This window comes from Bactrocera dorsalis, chromosome 4 (genome assembly GCF_023373825.1).
Source record: "Bactrocera dorsalis isolate Fly_Bdor chromosome 4, ASM2337382v1, whole genome shotgun sequence".
Taxonomy (NCBI): domain Eukaryota; kingdom Metazoa; phylum Arthropoda; class Insecta; order Diptera; family Tephritidae; genus Bactrocera; species Bactrocera dorsalis.
Genome location: NC_064306.1, coordinates 32,790,653 through 32,809,361, shown reverse-complemented (window position 1 = coordinate 32,809,361; position 18,709 = coordinate 32,790,653). Strand labels below are relative to the sequence as shown.

At 38.5% G+C, this 18,709-nt stretch overlaps 1 protein-coding gene and 1 long non-coding RNA gene across 5 annotated transcripts in view; both read right to left on the bottom strand.

The window, feature by feature from the left end:
* Positions 1 to 10,944, bottom strand: part of LOC105222882 (b(0,+)-type amino acid transporter 1) — a 68,967-nt gene extending 58,023 nt beyond the window's left edge. Inside the window, exon 1 of the mRNA XM_049455118.1 lies at positions 10,788 to 10,944. Coding sequence (XP_049311075.1) covers positions 10,788 to 10,827 — 40 coding nt within the window. The 5' untranslated portion in view covers positions 10,828 to 10,944. The remainder of the gene's footprint in view (positions 1 to 10,787) is intronic.
* Positions 10,945 to 13,561: 2,617 nt separating this feature from the next.
* LOC125778288 (uncharacterized) lies at positions 13,562 to 18,640 on the bottom strand. Of its 4 annotated transcripts, none has more exons than XR_007422608.1 (6): positions 18,509 to 18,640; positions 17,649 to 18,276; positions 17,207 to 17,412; positions 16,254 to 16,743; positions 14,880 to 15,781; positions 13,562 to 14,532 (listed from the first exon to the last, which is right to left on the bottom strand). It is a non-coding gene; the product is annotated as an uncharacterized LOC125778288 (long non-coding RNA). The 4 variants fall into 4 exon arrangements; XR_007422609.1 differs by having other exon boundaries at positions 18,393 to 18,513; XR_007422607.1 differs by lacking the exon at positions 18,509 to 18,640 and having other exon boundaries at positions 16,254 to 16,627; positions 17,649 to 18,333.
* Positions 18,641 to 18,709: the final 69 nt, after the last annotated feature.

Here is an 18,709-nt window from a genome sequence, read left to right as displayed (position 1 = left end):
CGCCGCCTAAATAATTCACGCCCAAGTGGCTCATCAGCCTAGCTAATCTTCATACCACATGCTGCGCCCCACATAAACACCCCGATGGACAATATCATACTTGTACGCGTATAGTCGATATTTTATTTATTGGTTTCGTGCACGGAGAAGCGCAGTCGGAGATCGCTTCTAACTCGAAAAATATTTAATATTGCTATTGTACTTATTTTACTCCAACTTTTTAATTAATGTAATATATAAAATTATTTTATTTAGATTTTTTTTCTTTCATATATACATTTATTTTGTTTTATTCATATACATATACCTTTATTTTAATGTTTATTGCGGCTAAGCGCAAACTCCGCTAACTTACATTGTTTGGCGTTTAATTATTTCACTTCAATATATTTATATACGTTTGTAGGTGTGTCTTTATAAACAATAAATTTATCGTAATATCAGTTGAAAGCAGTTCCAACTTCACCTAACCGCTCTCGATATATTTGTATATCTCGCATGGCTAATCATAATACAGTATTTTATATACTATGTAGTATGTACATATGTAAATGTTAATTGTATCACAGAAATCATAGCACACAACTTCACATGTATGTATATTTATTTGTATATTAAAAAATGACACACATACACAAAACATTTATGACTGACTGCTCACCACAAAAATGCCGGCATTCTTTATTAACACCCGCGTCGCCGCGACACTGTCATTTGATGCCAAAAGCAATTTGCATGGTTAGCAAAAATCAAACCAGGCGAAATGAAAATATTATCATTTGCCTTTTATAACAACAAATACACATATTTATTGTGTGCATGTGACCATTATCAAGGTTTAGTAAATCAACAAAACTCCAACAAAAAAAATTTGCAACAATAAAGAAACGTGATATGTAAAAACCACTTTTAATGGCATTTCAGTCTGGTTAACCAAATAGTGTCTGAATAAAAAGCAGAAAAAATCACATGTGACGATATCATAAGTACTTAGACACGTACATATGTATATACATGTGTTTGGTTGTATGTTTGTAAGGGTTTTGTGTATTTATTATTTTATATATGGATGTGAAAAATATATTAGTTATATACCAAAAGGAAAAAGTTGACAATGCTTTATTAGCAACTGAACTCGAACTGCGTATTTCCTCTGTCATTCTTTACATAAATATACTAATTATTGGAAAAGCTATTATGAATGCATTGGAGATTTAATTAAAATCGTTTGAAACTATAATCTACTTATAAACTCACACGCATGATGAATGCTGTACTCCAGGAGGTAAAAATTTCAAAACGAAAATCCATTGACGAATCCAAATTCCTGCAGTCATTGAAATGGAATAGGCATTTCTGCCCTCTAAATTTAGTAAGTCACCAAATTGTCTTGAATGGTGACTAAATTAAGAAAACATTGATGAAAATGTTAGAAAGTTCATATTCTTATAGTCATACTAGAGGACCCGCTACGTTTTACTGTGGCTGATACATAGATAGTACTACTAATACCATCTATATGATTTCTATTAGTTAGATTATAAGTATTAGTTAAGGAATAATCGCATTTTTGATGAAGCAACAAAAATGAATCAAAAAGCATTTCGTGCGTTAAGAAAGAATTGGTTTTTGGGGTAAAAATACTATTGAATTTGGGCTGTGCATCAGTGAAATCAATCGAGTCCAATCGATTGTCAGCCTGGTGGACTGCATATTAAGAAACGGTTCTCAAGCGTGGAAAGACAAAAAAATCGGCTGGCAAGGTTATGGCATCAGTCTTTTGGGATGCCCGTGGTATATTATTCATCGAATGATAAATGAGCCAGTTTTAATTCATTGCATTGTGTATTTGATTGCAGTTCTATTCTACCATTCCCAATATTTAGCAATTTTATTATTTTTCAGGAAGGATCAGTTTGAAATTGTACGCATATACATATGTATTCATCGTTCCCGTTTAAATATTGTATTGCTCTGTGCAATGCTTCGAAAAGATTTCTGTATATCTCAAATTTTTTATCAACACTTCAGTTATGCCGCTATTTTTTTATGCCAGACCTTTTGCAATTTTAAATTGCCTGTCAAGATACCCCCTCCAATAGTTAGCAGGTATGAAAAAAATGTTATAGCTACCCATAGATGTATGAATCACCCAATTTATTACTTAAGAACGAACAACTCTGTCCACAATATAAAAACTTGATCCACAGATGTCGCCTTTTACTTTGCCATCGTTTTCTTTAATGCACGTTTACGTCAATTTAAGGTTTGAACATTGGATACTGCGATGGTAGCGCCATCTATCGGTCAAACATTCCATAATTAACAATTGATTAAAAATGAAAAAATAATTTAAAAAACATTTTCCAGTGGACCAAATTGTAAATCTAAACCATTCTCGAATCTCCTTGAACATACACACAAAATTTCATCAAAATCGGTCCATCCGTTTAGGAGCAGTTCAAATGCAAACACACGGTCAGAAGATTTATATATATAAAGAAAAATAGAATATGCACTTTATTTAATTTTGTCTTAACTTAATCAATTTAGTTAATTATCAAATTATCTTCACTAATTGACTAAATTAAAAAACACTGATCAGAATATCGTAAAGCTTAAACGCCTGCAGCGACAGAAATAGAATATCAGTTTAGTGTAGACAATTAGTAAATTGTCCATACTAATTGACTAATTAAGACTTCGTTTGAATAAATTAGAATGTAGTTGACATTAACTGAATATATTCGGTCCTAAATTGGTATCCATTACTTAAGCTGCACGTTTCTGAAAGTTTCAATATTGGTAGGGAGCATTTGTTGTGAACGAGCCTTAATTTTTTTCTGTTTGGTTGGTATAACTGATGTCAAACATATTCAGTAACCTTACAGCTATTGAACAGGCAACATCATATTTTGTCATTGTGTTAAAAATGTCAAAATTTCTACCGAAAGACGATGATTTGCGGAAAGCATTAAGTGTGTTGTTTCAATTTGAAGAAAAGTGCTGCAGGGACGCATTGAAAGCTAGCCGAGGCATATGGTGATCATGCATAGTAGGAGGAAGCATCAAAAGTCGGCGTGCGGGACTTTAATCCTCTAAACCTAACCTACTCCCATCTCATGTCGCTCCCACGGGACCACCGGTCAAAGTATTACTTCATGGGTACCAAAAAGTTGGAAGACGCCGAACTGCAAGCGATATTGGATGAAGATGATACCTTGAGTCAAAAGTAAATGTTGCACAACAAACAATTTCAGACCGTTTGAAAGCTTAAGATAGATTCAATAGTGGGGAAAATGAGTGCCACAATTGAATTGAATGAAAGACAAATGGAAAACCAGTAAAACATTTGTGAAGTTTTGCTTCAAAGACACGAAAGAAGATCAGTTTTGCAACGAGTTGCCAACGGCGATGAAAAACGGTTTATTTTACGAATCCTAAACGGAGAAAATAATGAGTTAATGCGGGACAATTATCAACTTCTATGGCAAAAACAGATTGATTCGGTAAGAAGGCAATTTTCTGACTTTGGTGAGATCAGAACGGTGTGGAACGGAACTCTTAATACTAATCGCTACAGACAACAAACGATCAATTTGAAACATGCATTGATCGAAACACGACCAGAAGGGGACAGAAGACACCTCAAAGTATTTTTGTTACATAACAATGCACCTTCACACAAAAGTAAAGTCGGTACAGAATACAATCAAAGTACTTGGCAGGGAGCTGCTATCTCAACCATCGTATTCAGCAGACTTTTCTCCTTCCGATTACCATTTGTTTTCATCGATGGAACACGCATTGGCTCAAAAGTACTTCGTTTTCTAATCAGAAGTCCGAAATTGGATTAATTTTCTTCAAAAAACGAATATTTCTATTGGCATGATATCCACAAATTGCAAAAAAGGTGGTCAAAGTGTGTAAAGAGCAAAGTTCAATACTTCGAATAATGTTAAAAGCAACGTTAATTTCCAAACCACAAATTATAGCAACACATAATTCGAGATATACATATATACATGCATATATCTATTAATCATAAAATTTTAAAACGATGTCACGGGTACTTGATATTTCATAATTTTCACTTTATGTCTTTAAATACTTATCAGCAATGCCGGTTAGATACTGTTTTTGTCAAGAACTCAACAAGTGTCTCCATATAAAAGATAACCGTGTGAAACAGACTACAACTACACACAATAGCTAATAATATTTGATAGCTTTCAAAACAAAAACAAAAATAAATTTATACTAATAAAAGCAAATTAGCCTTTACTTTTGAAATTAACAAATGTCCGACATACAATTAAATCATTAACTGACTTTTTGTTGCATTTGTAGCACTTACGTATTTCTGTATATAAACCAATTTGAGGTGGAAAAATTTTGTGCGAAATCAATGTCAGTTCGGGCTTTTGCCGCTACGTTCACTTCGTCACGTGCACCATTTTTGCAGCTAACATTTTTTGCATTAGACCTTATCATTTGCATTTTAAATAAAATGCAGGAAAAAGTGGATAGCAGATTTAATACATTTACAGATAAATACACACTTGAGCTACAAAAACAAATTATTTGATTGTCGTGAACGAGATCACGCAGCCATTGACGTTGAAAGTAGACCAAAACAAAAATATTTAAAAATAAAATAAAATCATTAGTAATTATAAAAAAATAAACTTTTATTTTGGTGTGATTTTTTTACTCTATTTTCTAGTTAAAAGAGTCAATAACATTTGCCACAATTTCAAGTGTTGTTTTGTACCAATTTCGCTGCTTTGTTTATGCCCTGCGGGCGAAATCTTCTTAGCAGTTACTGTGGCTAATGATCATTACTGGCAATTATGTGAGTGTGTGTTACGCTGTTTATTACTATTTTTTAATTTCATTACTTTTACAAATCTTTTGTAGTTTGTAGCAGGGTACTCGTATGTATAGGTACCATATATGTACATATATTTATACATATCGAAAAGTGTTTGTTTTTGTTTTAACTGTTTTTTCCACTTTGTTTATACTATATATAAGTAAATATACACTTTCAGTTATTTTATGGTTAGCTAATTACTTAACGTGCGGCTTTTGTTTTTACAAGCTACAAAAAAAATAAAATTGGTTTTAGCACAATATATACATACACATGTATTGGATATGTAAGTATATTTAGGTATATAGATGAATATGACCGCCGTCGTTAAACGTAAAATAAATAAATTCTGAGTGCCTAACAAACTAAAATTAAAGTGAACTGAGGCGTATATCTGGAAATCTGAAATTTAACTTATAACAATGAGATCATAATTGTCTACGGCAATTAAGAAGAAGAAGAAGAAGGGGGATAAGGTCTTAATATATATACATATATATTTTTTTTTTGAATTTGAATGTCGAGAATGTTGTGTACAAATCTTGAGTCAATTATAGTCAAACTAACGGAGTTACAGCGTTTTAAACGACCAGCCGTGATACCTGACTTTGAAACTTCAAATCGATTTTCCCGAAAACGTTATTTTTAAAGTTCGTGAACATTAAAACTCATCCTTTTGAAAATTCGAACATTACTTCACATAATTCAACAGGTATCAGATGGAGTTTTTTGTTTTAGAAGATCCAGTAACGAGTTATAATGTTCACCGCTAAACCACTTTTTTTTCAAGGCGCTTCTGGAGATCCACCGTCACAGGCTTATTTATGAATATTTTTCATTGAAATTTTTTTCTAATATACTTCGAAAGTTCTACAATAATATGTCATTAAAGTAAATAAATTATATTACTTATGTCGCCGCAAAAAAAACCACAAATATACCTTTTTTTGCCTTTGAAACCTTACCAAAAAAATTTTTTATTTATCTTATTATTTATTAAGTTCTACAACATCTTTAGAATAGTGTCCTAAATTTTTAAGTTGATCCGAATAATAGTTTCGGAGATACAGCCTTAAGAACTTGTGCGCTGGAGACTAGCTGGGCTAAGTGCGCCGTTTTTAAACACGTTTCTCTCAAAACTGTGTTTTTAAAGTCAGTTGGCAAGTTTTCTCGAGAACTACTAAGCCGATTTTCATTGAGTTTTACACCGGTCTTTGAGCTATAATTCTTAAAGACTTGGACAAAGGGTTAAAAAAAAAAATTTCTAAACCCCAATTCTCAGTTTTTCTTTTTCATTTCCAAATTCTAAGTTTAGGTTTTAGCTAAAACACGATTTTTTTCACTTTAGATGATCCTTGTAAGAAATTATTCTGCCAATGCTAGTACATCTTATTCCGAGGGGTCACCGGAAATCGTCGCATTGGATTAATTTAAAAATATTTTTTTTTCAAAAATTTTAGAATTTCTTTGATAATAGTGTATGTTTGTAACAATAGAAAATTCTAGTAAAAGATTTAATTTTTATAAGGGAAAACAATTGCTAATTAACTGAGCTAACACTCAATTAATATGAAATGCATATTAAGTTTTCATGTCTATTGGAATTTTAACTTTCTCAGATGCTGATTAATGTTTGAATGAATGTTTTCTTAATTTAGTCAATTAGTAGAGACAATCTGGTAATTGACTAAACACAAATGGTAGTATAAGTGCATATTCCATTTCTATGGCTGCAGGAATTTGAGCTTCCTAATATTCCGATCGTTTTTTTTTATAATTTAGCCAATTAGTGGAAACAATTTACTGATCTAGTAAATAAAGGGAGTAATATGAAAGATATTTTTAATTCTGTGAGCGCAGGACTTTCACATGTTCAGTCCAAGTATTTTTCTATTTAATCAATTAAAATATCAAGATTCTGATGAATGTTTTCTTAATTTAGTCAATTAGTGGAGACAATTTGTTAATTGACAAAATTAAGAGGGTAAAAAGAAACGCATATTCCATTTTTTGACCACAGGTATTTGAGCTTGTCAATATATTATTACCATGTTCTGATCGGTGTTTTTTAGTATAGTCAATTAGTGGAAACAATTTACTGATTGATTAAATAATATGAAAAGCATTTTCTAATTCTATGAGCGCAGGAATTTCGCATTTTCAGATAAATCATTTCATCGAAAGACTTTTCATAAGCACTTTTTAGGACGGCCTTCAACACCTTCAGCGAAATTTATGTTATCTCTTCGATCGACAGAAAACAAGAAAAAATCACACGGAGCCAATTCTGGTGAAAACAATTGCCGGACGATTTCCCAGCACCATGTCCTTCACTTTTTTAATATCTACATCAGTTGAAGAGTTCGAAGGTCGTGCAGAACGAGGCATATTACAATTTCCGGGTGCTTTTTTGTCACAATGTATATATATATATACTATTTGTCTGTTACTAAGTATGCAATCTGAAGAAATACTCTGAAATAGCTTCCCAAACGATTAGTATCCTTATACTCAGGTGCATTTTAGGTTCCTTTTGAGTTCATGCTCAACGCTTTCTTTAAATGAAGAAACGGAAAGTGATAAAGGAAATAAAATGACGAAATGTAACAGAATGCCTGCTACGGGGCAGTGAATCGACAGAATGCTGTCATTGATGATGCCTGGAAATAAAAGAGGCCAACGCGAAACAAGGCCACCGATGCCTCAATGCCGGCGCTGTTTAGGTAACGCTGAACTTAAGTACATAAGAGCATAAATGTATCTATAAATACACAAAATGCGGTTAAACGCTTTGAGGGGGTGGAGAAAATATGTATACAATATGCCAGTATGTACATATAAGTATATAATTACAACCAACTGTGCTGACACACTAACGCACTTCTTGCAGCTTTCAGTGCGTCGCTGTTGCTGCTGTTTTCGCCATTGATTGGTGGGCACGCCACCAAAAACAGCTGTTGCCGCTTGCAGCTGGTATTCTGCACAGTTACAACAGGCACCTCGCGGTGCACACATTAAGCAACAAAGAGCAGCAAGCAACTTGGTAGCTGCCTGTCGGCCGATTAGACCCGGCCGCCTGGTAACTTAGTCACCTACAAATGAATTTTGAGTGTAAAGCGCCGCTGCCACAGCAAAAGTACCTTTAGGGCCAACAATTCGCGTTACCATTTGCCTCTCGCACTCTCTCCATACATACATCTGTATATCTGTATATGCTTGTATATATCAATTTGCTTTCTACATCTGCCTATATCCGGCTGTCCTTCTGTTGGGTCACCAACAAAATTTTTCTTTATTTTCCGGCTGAATGGATGCGCTCTCGCTTTTTTATTTCAATTAAAAATGTTACATGCTATACGTGAGCCTCGTAACGCTCTCGCATAGCAATTTGTTGCTGAGTACTTATTTGTAGTCGGCTCACATTGTTTTTGCCTGGCAAACTAAGGGTGTATGAACTGGGTGCTTTCTCATTACCAAATTGTGATGCAGTCGCACATATTTACTATGTACATGAATTTCATTGCATTCAAATGCTCTCTGACTTTGCTCAAGATGTCTTTTTTGACTTTCGTCTCTCGCGCTCTAAGTTCTCTGCGTATAATTGCATTTCAAGGCTCTTCCGGTCGCATGCGCATCAGGCGATTGGTGAAATAACATTGGGAAATTTAACGTCAGTATAGTGAAATTTCGACCAACAATTCGCTGCATCGCAATGCACGGTGGGCCGATTTGAGCAATAATTTCTTCTACTCAATTACGAGTATATATTTCGTTCTGTTTCGTGATAAGAGTGGCTGCTAAATATAGTGTAAGACTTATCTATGAATATAGTAAATTGCTGGAAATGTTACATTTGCCCAAGAGACTATGGGTCAAAAACTGGTTTCAAGCCAGTGAATTTTAAAGAAAACTATACAAAGATCATGCAGAACAAATTAATTAAAAATTGTTGCAAATTAATTGTCACAAACTAGGAATTGCTTTTTTGTTCGAACTGAACGGATTCATTTGGAAGGCGATTTTCCTTTGTCATGAAAACAATAATGCATTCATATTTTATGCCACTGAAAGAACTCCACGAAAATAAAGCTGAGACTACTATCTTTGTGAGGAAATTAACCTGAGTCAATTTCGATTACATACATATACCCGACCTCCGTGGAAATGATGGCCGAATTCACGTAAGACTTTCGTCGCTTTGCTTCACTTGGGAGTAGCCAGAAACGATTCTTTTACATATTGTTCAAGCAGCTCATGACTTCCGGTATCAGACAAAGTATCCTCTGGGTAGCCAAAAAACATCCGTTTGAAGGCAAGCTAAAGTGAGAAGACGAATCATCGCTTCCCGGTGTTTTGCAATCCCAATGAAAGTACCAAAACAGCCTCAGAGGTTAGACCCTTCTTTTGCTATGTATACTTAGGACTGAGTAGGCAATTGAGAAGTAAAGTTCTCTCTCGGCGAGTAAAGACCAAACTCTACAAGTCACTCCCGTCCTGCTATAACATCTGATGTGTCGGCGTTACGAGTTTTCGACGGAAAGGTTCTGCGGAACATTTAAGGTTCTTTGTCCAATGACAACGGCGAATACCGCAGTCGATGGGACGGTGAGTTATACGATACATACGACGGCTCTAAAAGTATTCGATGCAGTTGGAGGAGGACCTGGCTTCGCTTGGATTCGCCAATTGGCGGCACCTTGTAAAAAGAAGAAAGGACTGGCGCGCTGTTGTTACCTCGGCTATAACCGAAGAAGAAGAAGAAGACTTTTTAAATTTTTTATATACCAAATTACGACACTGTGCCATACTTTGGCGGAGCAAGTACACACAGTAGTGCAGCAAGGCGACTGCTGAAATACTTATATTATCTTCAGAATGAATCCCGTGCATAAAAGAAAACAACGGTGTATACTGGCAAGTAGGCAAATTCGTGTGTTTTTTTTTTCAGAAAACCTTAGACAAACAGATTTTCCTTCAGTGCAATTTTTGCAATCTGTGAATTGAAACCATTAATGATCTTGATATATTTAAGTATTTACTTTTAGTTTAACGACTGCTTTGAACGTAAAATGATAACCAATTGGGATAGAAAATTTTATGAACAACTAAAAATTTATTTTAATATTTATACCCAAGAAAAAAGATATATAAATTATAAAGTATATAAATGTATTTTTGAATTTTTGAATTTTTTAATATTTTTATGCTACATTCTTATGCAGAAATACTGAAAATAATTTAGTTTTAGTATAGCACTCTCTCACCAGCCTCTGGGCCTCATGCAACTACTCAGGTTTCCTTTGAAATACAAAAATATATATACTGATATATATTTTATTAATTTTAGTGCATCTTCCGCCCACACGTTGGATCACCACATAGTGCCTCGGCAGGCATATCAGAATATGTTGCATGCCACCTGCTGGGCGCACGTCAAGCGCAAGCTACGCCGCGCCCATATTCAGCACTATGCCTGTAGAATGGCACGAAATCAGGCGAAGAATGCCTGACTGCCTGCAAGACAATATACGCCAACTTGCTATTAGAGCGGCCACATGGCACACTCATGCAAACATGCACACACACGCTAGACACTTTTAGCACAATTGTCGTACAAACACTCGCTTTAGCCATACATCACTGAGCTAATGAACTTTTTCGCACACACACACACACACCCACTCATATATACACAGGAATTTGAATTTAGCCACAATATTGCATTTTCGCACGTATGTTTCACACAGAAAATTACACTTATTTCATTTCATAGAGTCCTTTTTTGCATTGGCAGACTAATTTTCAAGAGTCCATTATTGTTTGTTACACAAAATTGTCTATTTTTTGTATAAATTTCATTCAAGATTTTTTGCACAAAAGAAAATTTTAACTGGCTACAATTTGTGCTTACCATTGGCAAGAATATTAGCTGTGTTTGGATCATGATACATGACTTGTTACAGTACACCGATGTCTTCACTTTCATGTCACTTTAACCACTGCGAGAGAATGAAAGCTGGAGAGTTGTGCTGTCTGTATTTATAACAAACACAAATGCACTGCTGAGTTGAGTTCAGCTGTACTGCGCTGAGCTGAGTTGAATTGCCCGTTGTGGTGGTGGTACACAGTGATAGCGTCGGCGCAAACGAGCAATTGCACGAGGAGTACACGAGTCGTGGTTTTCGCTATAAATTAGCTTTTCATCAACCGGCACATACATATAGACTAATGTATTTGCTTATACATTACAACAAAGTTGTAAAGCTCTCAGACAATTCTCGTTGTATTGTGAGTGGACGTCTGATTGCAATGCTGCTGCTGCCCGTTTTTTGATCCCTTTAATATTCCCTGTATTTTTTTGTAATATGTATAGCTGAGTATGGAGGTGTGTATGTGTGTGAAAACGTGCAAAAAATCGGTCTGCTGTTACTTCTTATCTTTCTGTTGCGATCAAAACAGATTTTTTCTTAACTAAATCTCAGTTGTAATTACTAAGCGCCGCAAACATATGACTCAAGTTCACTTTGAGTCAAAAATGCAAATAAGCCGGTTTGTACAGAGATCAGATTGTACCATATATGCTACGATTTCATTATAACAATTAACCAGAGAAGTAGAACTAAATATTGCAATAGACTTTTCCGAATGAATATCAACTGTAGAAGTGAAGCCGAAACTATTCAATAATATAGTAATGACAATTATGTTTCTGGATAACTTAAGTCTTTTTTTAATCTTTACAATCTTACATCTTGTGTCATGATTCGAAGAGATAAAGTGCATTGCTTAGTTCTGAAACCGATAATTCAGGCTTGATGTCTCATAATTTTCACTTTAATTGTTTTTGTTTTTGTTTTTCAATTTTTCACTGCTCAGTTATCAAACGGATAATTCAGTCTTAATGTCTCATAATTTTCACTTTAATTGCTATTTTCCAATTTGTTTTTAGTACCTCAAAGCGGCTTGTGCATTACTCACGGGGCAGTTTATTGCTTTACTTTTCTCGATAAAGCGATGTACACTTAACGAACATGCAAATATATTAGCGAGTATAATATGAAATTTAGATTAGAAATTTAAAGTAAATAAAGTGTGATTTTTTTCAACTACCTTCAGTTGACCTTCCATGTGCTGATAAGGCATGTGATTCAATTAAATTTCCATTAAGATCTTTGATTTTTTTATATCTGTTTTCTTATAACAGCATTATGGCGAAATGTTGCAAACTGATGTCACCATGGGTTGAGTTATTCATTCCATTTAAATTGGCATCAGCTGTTTGTTGAACTCGTCTCGAATTACCCCGCTGATATCAGAAAATTCTTTCGTACACCAACGTACTTTGAGAGTTAACTGTTAATACTTGTGCCTAACTTTGACTAATATATATGTATGTATATATATACATGTGCAATTTCTATTAAAATTCGTTTTAGTTTTTATGACTTTTGTTGGTCATTAAACATGCATATGTATGTGTACTTTGCAATTAACGACCACTGCGTATACGTAACACAGGTTTCTTACCTGTCACAAGCAAATTTAAATGACAGCTTGTTTATTTAGATAATTATATACATATATGTACATATGTATATGTACATGAGTTAAGTGGCTAGGAATATTTCCCATTTAATTATCAAGCCAATATTTTATTACTAATTTTTTTTAGTATTTACCTGCAATTTGTAATCAAGAGTACTTCGCGACTAGTGCGCTGTTGCACTTCACCAAAACCTTCCATTTCATGTGCCTAAGGGCTTACGTTTTGATTGTCACGCACGCACAGTAAAGTAAAAATATAGTAGAACAAACTCGAGTATAATATTTGGGATTTGGAATTTGGCAGTTTCTATGCTTATGTGTCAGAAATAAGGACTATTTGACTTTTGCCGAACATTTCGGATAATAAATGATATATTTTAAATATATTTCCAAACATTCGATTAAACGAAATTCTTTAGGTATTATTTGATAAAAAAATAATAGTATTTTTGAGTAAGATAAATATTTCACAGTACAGTCTCATTTTATTTGTTCCTTATCTTTCATATAACTGTAATTGCGATTGTTGCATATATTATAGCTATGACTTTATTAGTAATAAATGTAACTTAGAGCCATTAAAGGTGCCGACCCTTTGTTGGTTTTTGTAAGATTTTTGCGGTTTCGCGGTTTTCTAATCACTGTATTATGAGCGCTCTAAGTACGAGTAAAGCACATTACGAATGCACTTATTTTATTACATAGAATTTCAGTTCAAGAAGTTAAGTGGAATTTCAATTAAATATAAATTGTTAATTAAATTAAGCATACTAACAATTTGATGATAGTTTAAATGAGTACATACATATGTGGGCTAAACTTTACAACATCCCTTTGGGGGAGGGGAATTTTTATACTAAAATATTGAGTACAAAAACCGCATAAGTCCAAATATGATTAAATGCAGCTCTGCAGCCAAAGAAGACTTTGTATTATAGTGGAAAGCTCATATTTTTTTCTTGTAAAAATTCACATTTTTTTAAAGAGGTAAGCAAAAAAATATGATACATTTTTGAAAAGTTAGTACAGCAAATAGTCAAAAACATTTTCCATTGATTTCCCCAGATCCATCTGTACTGTAAAATATGAATAAAAATCTTTATTCACTGAAATTGTTTCACAAAAATTGTATACATATATTGGCGACAGTTTTAAGTTATAAAAAAGTATTACTTTACTCTTAGGAATAAGTTATATAACGGAAACTCCAACGGCAGCTCTTGAACTGGTACTAGACCTGCCACTTATAGACTTCTTCGCTGAAAACTGCGCAGAAAAACTGCAGGAGAATATACATATAGAACCTTCGGGTATAGCTCGGTGGGTAATGGCGGTTGGGCAAACACCGACTGCATGACTCCACTTTACTTCTGGGAAAGGAGGTTCAAAGTAAACATCGAAAAAGATGCCTGGCATGAAGCTATGTTAGCTAAGTGCAACACTCTAAACATCTATACGGATGGCTCGAAAATAGACGATCGAGTTGGTGCGGGAATATACTGTCCAGAGTTAGGCATAAGGTTACCTTTAAAGTTGTCGGCCCACGTGATCAACATTGGGAAACCCATGCATTGTCCATACGACGATCTCGACAGAAGTATGGAAAGTAATGAAAATCAAAACCCGACGGAACAAGCTACATGCAAAGCTGCAAAAGTCATGTCAAGCAGTCAGATACATAAGTGCTTAAAGTGCACACGCATCGCGATGTGATGTGATTTAAAAGTCGTGCGGTGACTTCTAAAAAGCTGGCTGTTAACTGCCTCGCCAGTGCTTAAGTGACACTCGTGCCGCGATGTGATGTCATTTAAAAGTCGTGCGGTGACTTCTGAGCAGCTGACTGCTAGCTGGCTCTATATAAGAAATGCAGACGCCGTGCCTGGCCAGTGGTTAAGTGACACTCGTGCCGCGATGTGATGTTATTTAAAAGTCGTGCGGTGACTTCTGAGCAGCTGACTGCTAGCTGGCTCTATATAAGAAATGCAGACGCCGTGCCTGGCCAGTGCTTAAGTGACACTCGTGCCGCGATGTGATGTTATTTAAAAGTCGTGCGGTGACTTCTGAGCAGCTGACTGCTAGCTGGCTCTATATAAGAAATGCAGACGCCGTGCCTGGCCAGTGGTTAAGTGACACTCGTGCCGCGATGTGATGTTATTTAAAAGTCGTGCGGTGACTTCTGAGCAGCTGACTGCTAGCTGGCTCTATATAAGAAACGCAGAGGCCGTGCCTCGCCAGTGCTTAAGTGACACTCGTGCCGCGATGTGATGTCATTTAAAAGTCGTGCGGTGACTTCTGAGCAGCTGACTGCTAGCTGGCTGTATATAAGAAATGAGACGCCGTGCCTGGCCAGTGCCTAAGTGACACTCGTGCCGCGATGTGATGTTATTTAAAAGTCGTGCGGTGACTTCTGAGCAGCTGGCTGCTAGCTGACTCTATATAAGAAATGCAGACGCCGTACCTGGCCAGTGCCTAAGTGACACTCGTGCCGTGATGTGATGTTATTTAAAAGTTGTGCGGTGACTTCTGAGCAGCTGACTGCTAGCTGACTCTATATAAGAAACGCAGACGCCGTGCCTGGCCAGTGCCTAAGTGACACTCGTGCCGTGATGTGATGTTATTTAAAAGTCGTGCAGTGACTTCTGAGCAGCTGGCTGCTAGCTGACTCTATATAAGAAACGCAGACGCCGTGCCTGGCCAGTGCCTAAGTGACACTCGTGCCGCGATGTGATGTTATTTAAAAGTTGTGCGGTGACTTCTGAGCAGCTGACTGCTAGCTGGCTGTATATAAGAAATGCAGACGCCGTGCCTGGCCAGTGCCTAAGTGACACTCGTGCCGTGATGTGATGTTATTTAAAAGTCGTGCAGTGACTTCTGAGCAGCTGACTGCTAGCTGACTCTATATAAGAAACGCAGACGCCGTGCCTGGCCAGTGCCTAAGTGACACTCGTGCCGCGATGTGATGTTATTTAAAAGTCGTGCGGTGACTTCTGAGCAGCTGACTGCTAGCTGGCTCTATATAAGAAATGCAGACGCCGTGCCTGGCCAGTGCCTAAGTGACACTCGTGCCGCGATGTGATGTTATTTAAAAGTCGTGCGGTGACTTCTGAGCAGCTGGCTGCTAGCTGACTCTATATAAGAAACGCAGACGCCGTGCCTGGCCAGTGCCTAAGTGACACTCGTGCCGCGATGTGATGTTATTTAAAAGTCGTGCGGTGACTTCTGAGCAGCTGACTGCTAGCTGGCTGTATATAAGAAATGCAGACGCCGTGCCTGGCCAGTGCCTAAGTGACACTCGTGCCGTGATGTGATGTTATTTAAAAGTCGTGCAGTGACTTCTGAGCAGCTGACTGCTAGCTGACTCTATATAAGAAACGCAGACGCCGTGCCTGGCCAGTGCCTAAGTGACACTCGTGCCGCGATGTGATGTTATTTAAAAGTCGTGCAGTGACTTCTGAGCAGCTGGCTGCTAGCTGGCTGTACATATATAAGAAATGCAGACGCCGTGCCTGGCCAGTGCCTAAGTGACACTCGTGCCGCGATGTGATGTCATTTAAAAGTCGTGCGGTGACTCCTGAGCAGCTGACTGCTAGCTGGATCTATATAAGAAATGCAGACGCCGTGCCTGGCCAGTGCTTAAGTGACACTCGTGCCACGATGTGATGTTATTTAAAAGTCGTGCGGTGACTTCTGAGCAGCTGGCTGCTAGCTGACTCTATATAAGAAACGCAGACGCCGTGCCAGGCCAGTGCTTAAGTGGCACTCGTGCCGCGATGTGATGTCATTTAAAAGTCGTGCGGTGACTTCTGAGCAGCTGGCTGCTAGCTGGCTGTACATATATAAGAAATGCAGACGCCGTGCCTGGCCAGTGCCTAAGTGACACTCGTGCCGCGATGTGATGTTATTTAAAAGTCGTGCGGTGACTTCTGAGCAGCTGACTGCTAGCTGGATCTATATAAGAAATGCAGACGCCGTGCCTGGCCAGTGCCTAAGTGACACTCGTGCCGCGATGTGATGTTATTTAAAAGTCGTGCGGTGACTTCTGAGCAGCTGGCTGCTAGCTGACTCTATATAAGAAATGCAGACGCCGTGCCTGGCCAGTGCCTAAGTGACACTCGTGCCGCGATGTGATGTTATTTAAAAGTCGTGCGGTGACTTCTGAGCAGCTGGCTGCTAGCTGACTCTATATAAGAAACGCAGACGCCGTGCCTGGCCAGTGCCTAAGTGACACTCGTGCCGCGATGTGATGTTATTTAAAAGTCGTGCAGTGACTTCTGAGCAGCTGGCTGCTAGCTGACTCTATATAAGAAACGCAGACGCCGTGCCTGGCCAGTGCCTAAGTGACACTCGTGCCGCGATGTGATTTAATATTATAGTGGTGCGGTGTCTTCTGAGAATCTGTCTCCTAGCTGGCGGTATATATGAAATGCAGACGCCGTGCCTGGCCAGTGCCTAAGTGACACTCGTGCCGAGATGTGATGTAATTTAAAAGTCGTGCGGTGACTTCTGAGCAGCTGACTGCTAGCTGACTCTATATAAGAAAGGCAGACGCCGTGCCTGGCCAGTGCCTAAGTGACACTCGTGCCGCGATGTGATGTTATTTAAAAGTTGTGCGGTGACTTCTGAGCAGCTGACTGCTAGCTGGCTGTATATAAGAAATGAGACGCCGTGCCTGGCCAGTGCCTAAGTGACACTCGTGCCGTGATGTGATGTTATTTAAAAGTCGTGCAGTGACTTCTGAGCAGCTGACTGCTAGCTGACTCTATATAAGAAACGCAGACGCCGTACCTGGCCAGTGCCTAAGTGACACTCGTGCCGTGATGTGATGTTATTTAAAAGTTGTGCGGTGACTTCTGAGCAGCTGACTGCTAGCTGGCTGTATATAAGAAATGCAGACGCCGTGCCTGGCCAGTGCCTAAGTGACACTCGTGCCGCGATGTGATGTCATTTGAAAGTCGTGCGGTGACTTCTGAGCAGCTGGCTGCTAGCTGGCTCTATATAAGAAATGCAGACGCCGTGCCTGGCCAGTGCCTAAGTGACACTCGTGCCGCGATGTGATGTTATTTAAAAGTCGTGCAGTGACTTCTGAGCAGCTGGCTGCTAGCTGACTCTATATAAGAAACGCAGACGCCGTGCCTGGCCAGTGCCTAAGTGACACTCGTGCCGCGATGTGATGTCATTTAAAAGTCGTGCGGTGACTTCTGAGCAGCTGGCTGCTAGCTGGCTGTACATATATAAGAAATGCAGACGCCGTGCCTGGCCAGTGCCTAAGTGACACTCGTGCCGCGATGTGATGTCATTTAAAAGTCGTGCGGTGACTTCTGAGCAGCTGGCTGCTAGCTGACTCTATATAAGAAACGCAGACGCCGTGCCTGGCCAGTGCTTAAGTGACACTCGTGCCGCGATGTGATGTCATTTGAAAGTCGTGCGGTGACTTCTGAGCAGCTGGCTGCTAGCTGGCTCTATATAAGAAACGCAGACGCCGTGCCTGGCCAGTGCTTAAGTGACACTCGTGCCGCGATGTGATGTCATTTAAAAGTCGTGCGGTGGCTTCTGAGCAGCTGGCTGCTAGCTGTCTCTTTATAAGAAATGCAGACGCCGTGCCTGGCCAGTGCTTAAGTGACACTCGTGCCGCGATGTGATGTTATTTAAAAGTCGTGCGGTGACTTCTGAGCAGCTGACTGCTAGCTGGCTCTATATAAGAAATGCAGACGCCGTGCCTGGCCAGTGCTTAAGTGACACTCGTGCCGCGATGTGATGTTATTTAAAAGTCGTGCGGTGACTTCTGAGCAGCTGACTGTTAGCTGGCTCTATATAAGAAACGCAGAGGCCGTGCCTGGCCAGTGCTTAAGTGACACCTGTGTCGCGATGTGATGTTATTTAAAAGTAGTGCGGTGACTTCTGAGCAGCTGACTGTTAGCTGGCTCTATAAAAGAAATGCAGACGCCGTGCCTGGCCAGTGCCTAAGTGACACTCGTGCCGCGATGTGATGTTATTTAAAAGTCGTGCGGTGACTTCTGAGCAGCTGACTGCTAGCTGGCTCTACATAAGAAATGCAGACGCCGTGCCTAGCCAGTGCCTAAGTGACACTCGTGCCGCGATGTGATGTTATTTAAAAGTCGTGCGGTGACTTCTGAGCAGCTGACTGCTAGCTGGCTCTGTATAAGAAATGCAGGCACCGTGCCTGCCACTGCTTCGGTTACACGCGCATCGCGATCATCGTTCGGGGTCCTCACGGTATGATGCACTGGAGTTGGTATCGATAGTGACGCCGCAGAGTCTGTCATCCTA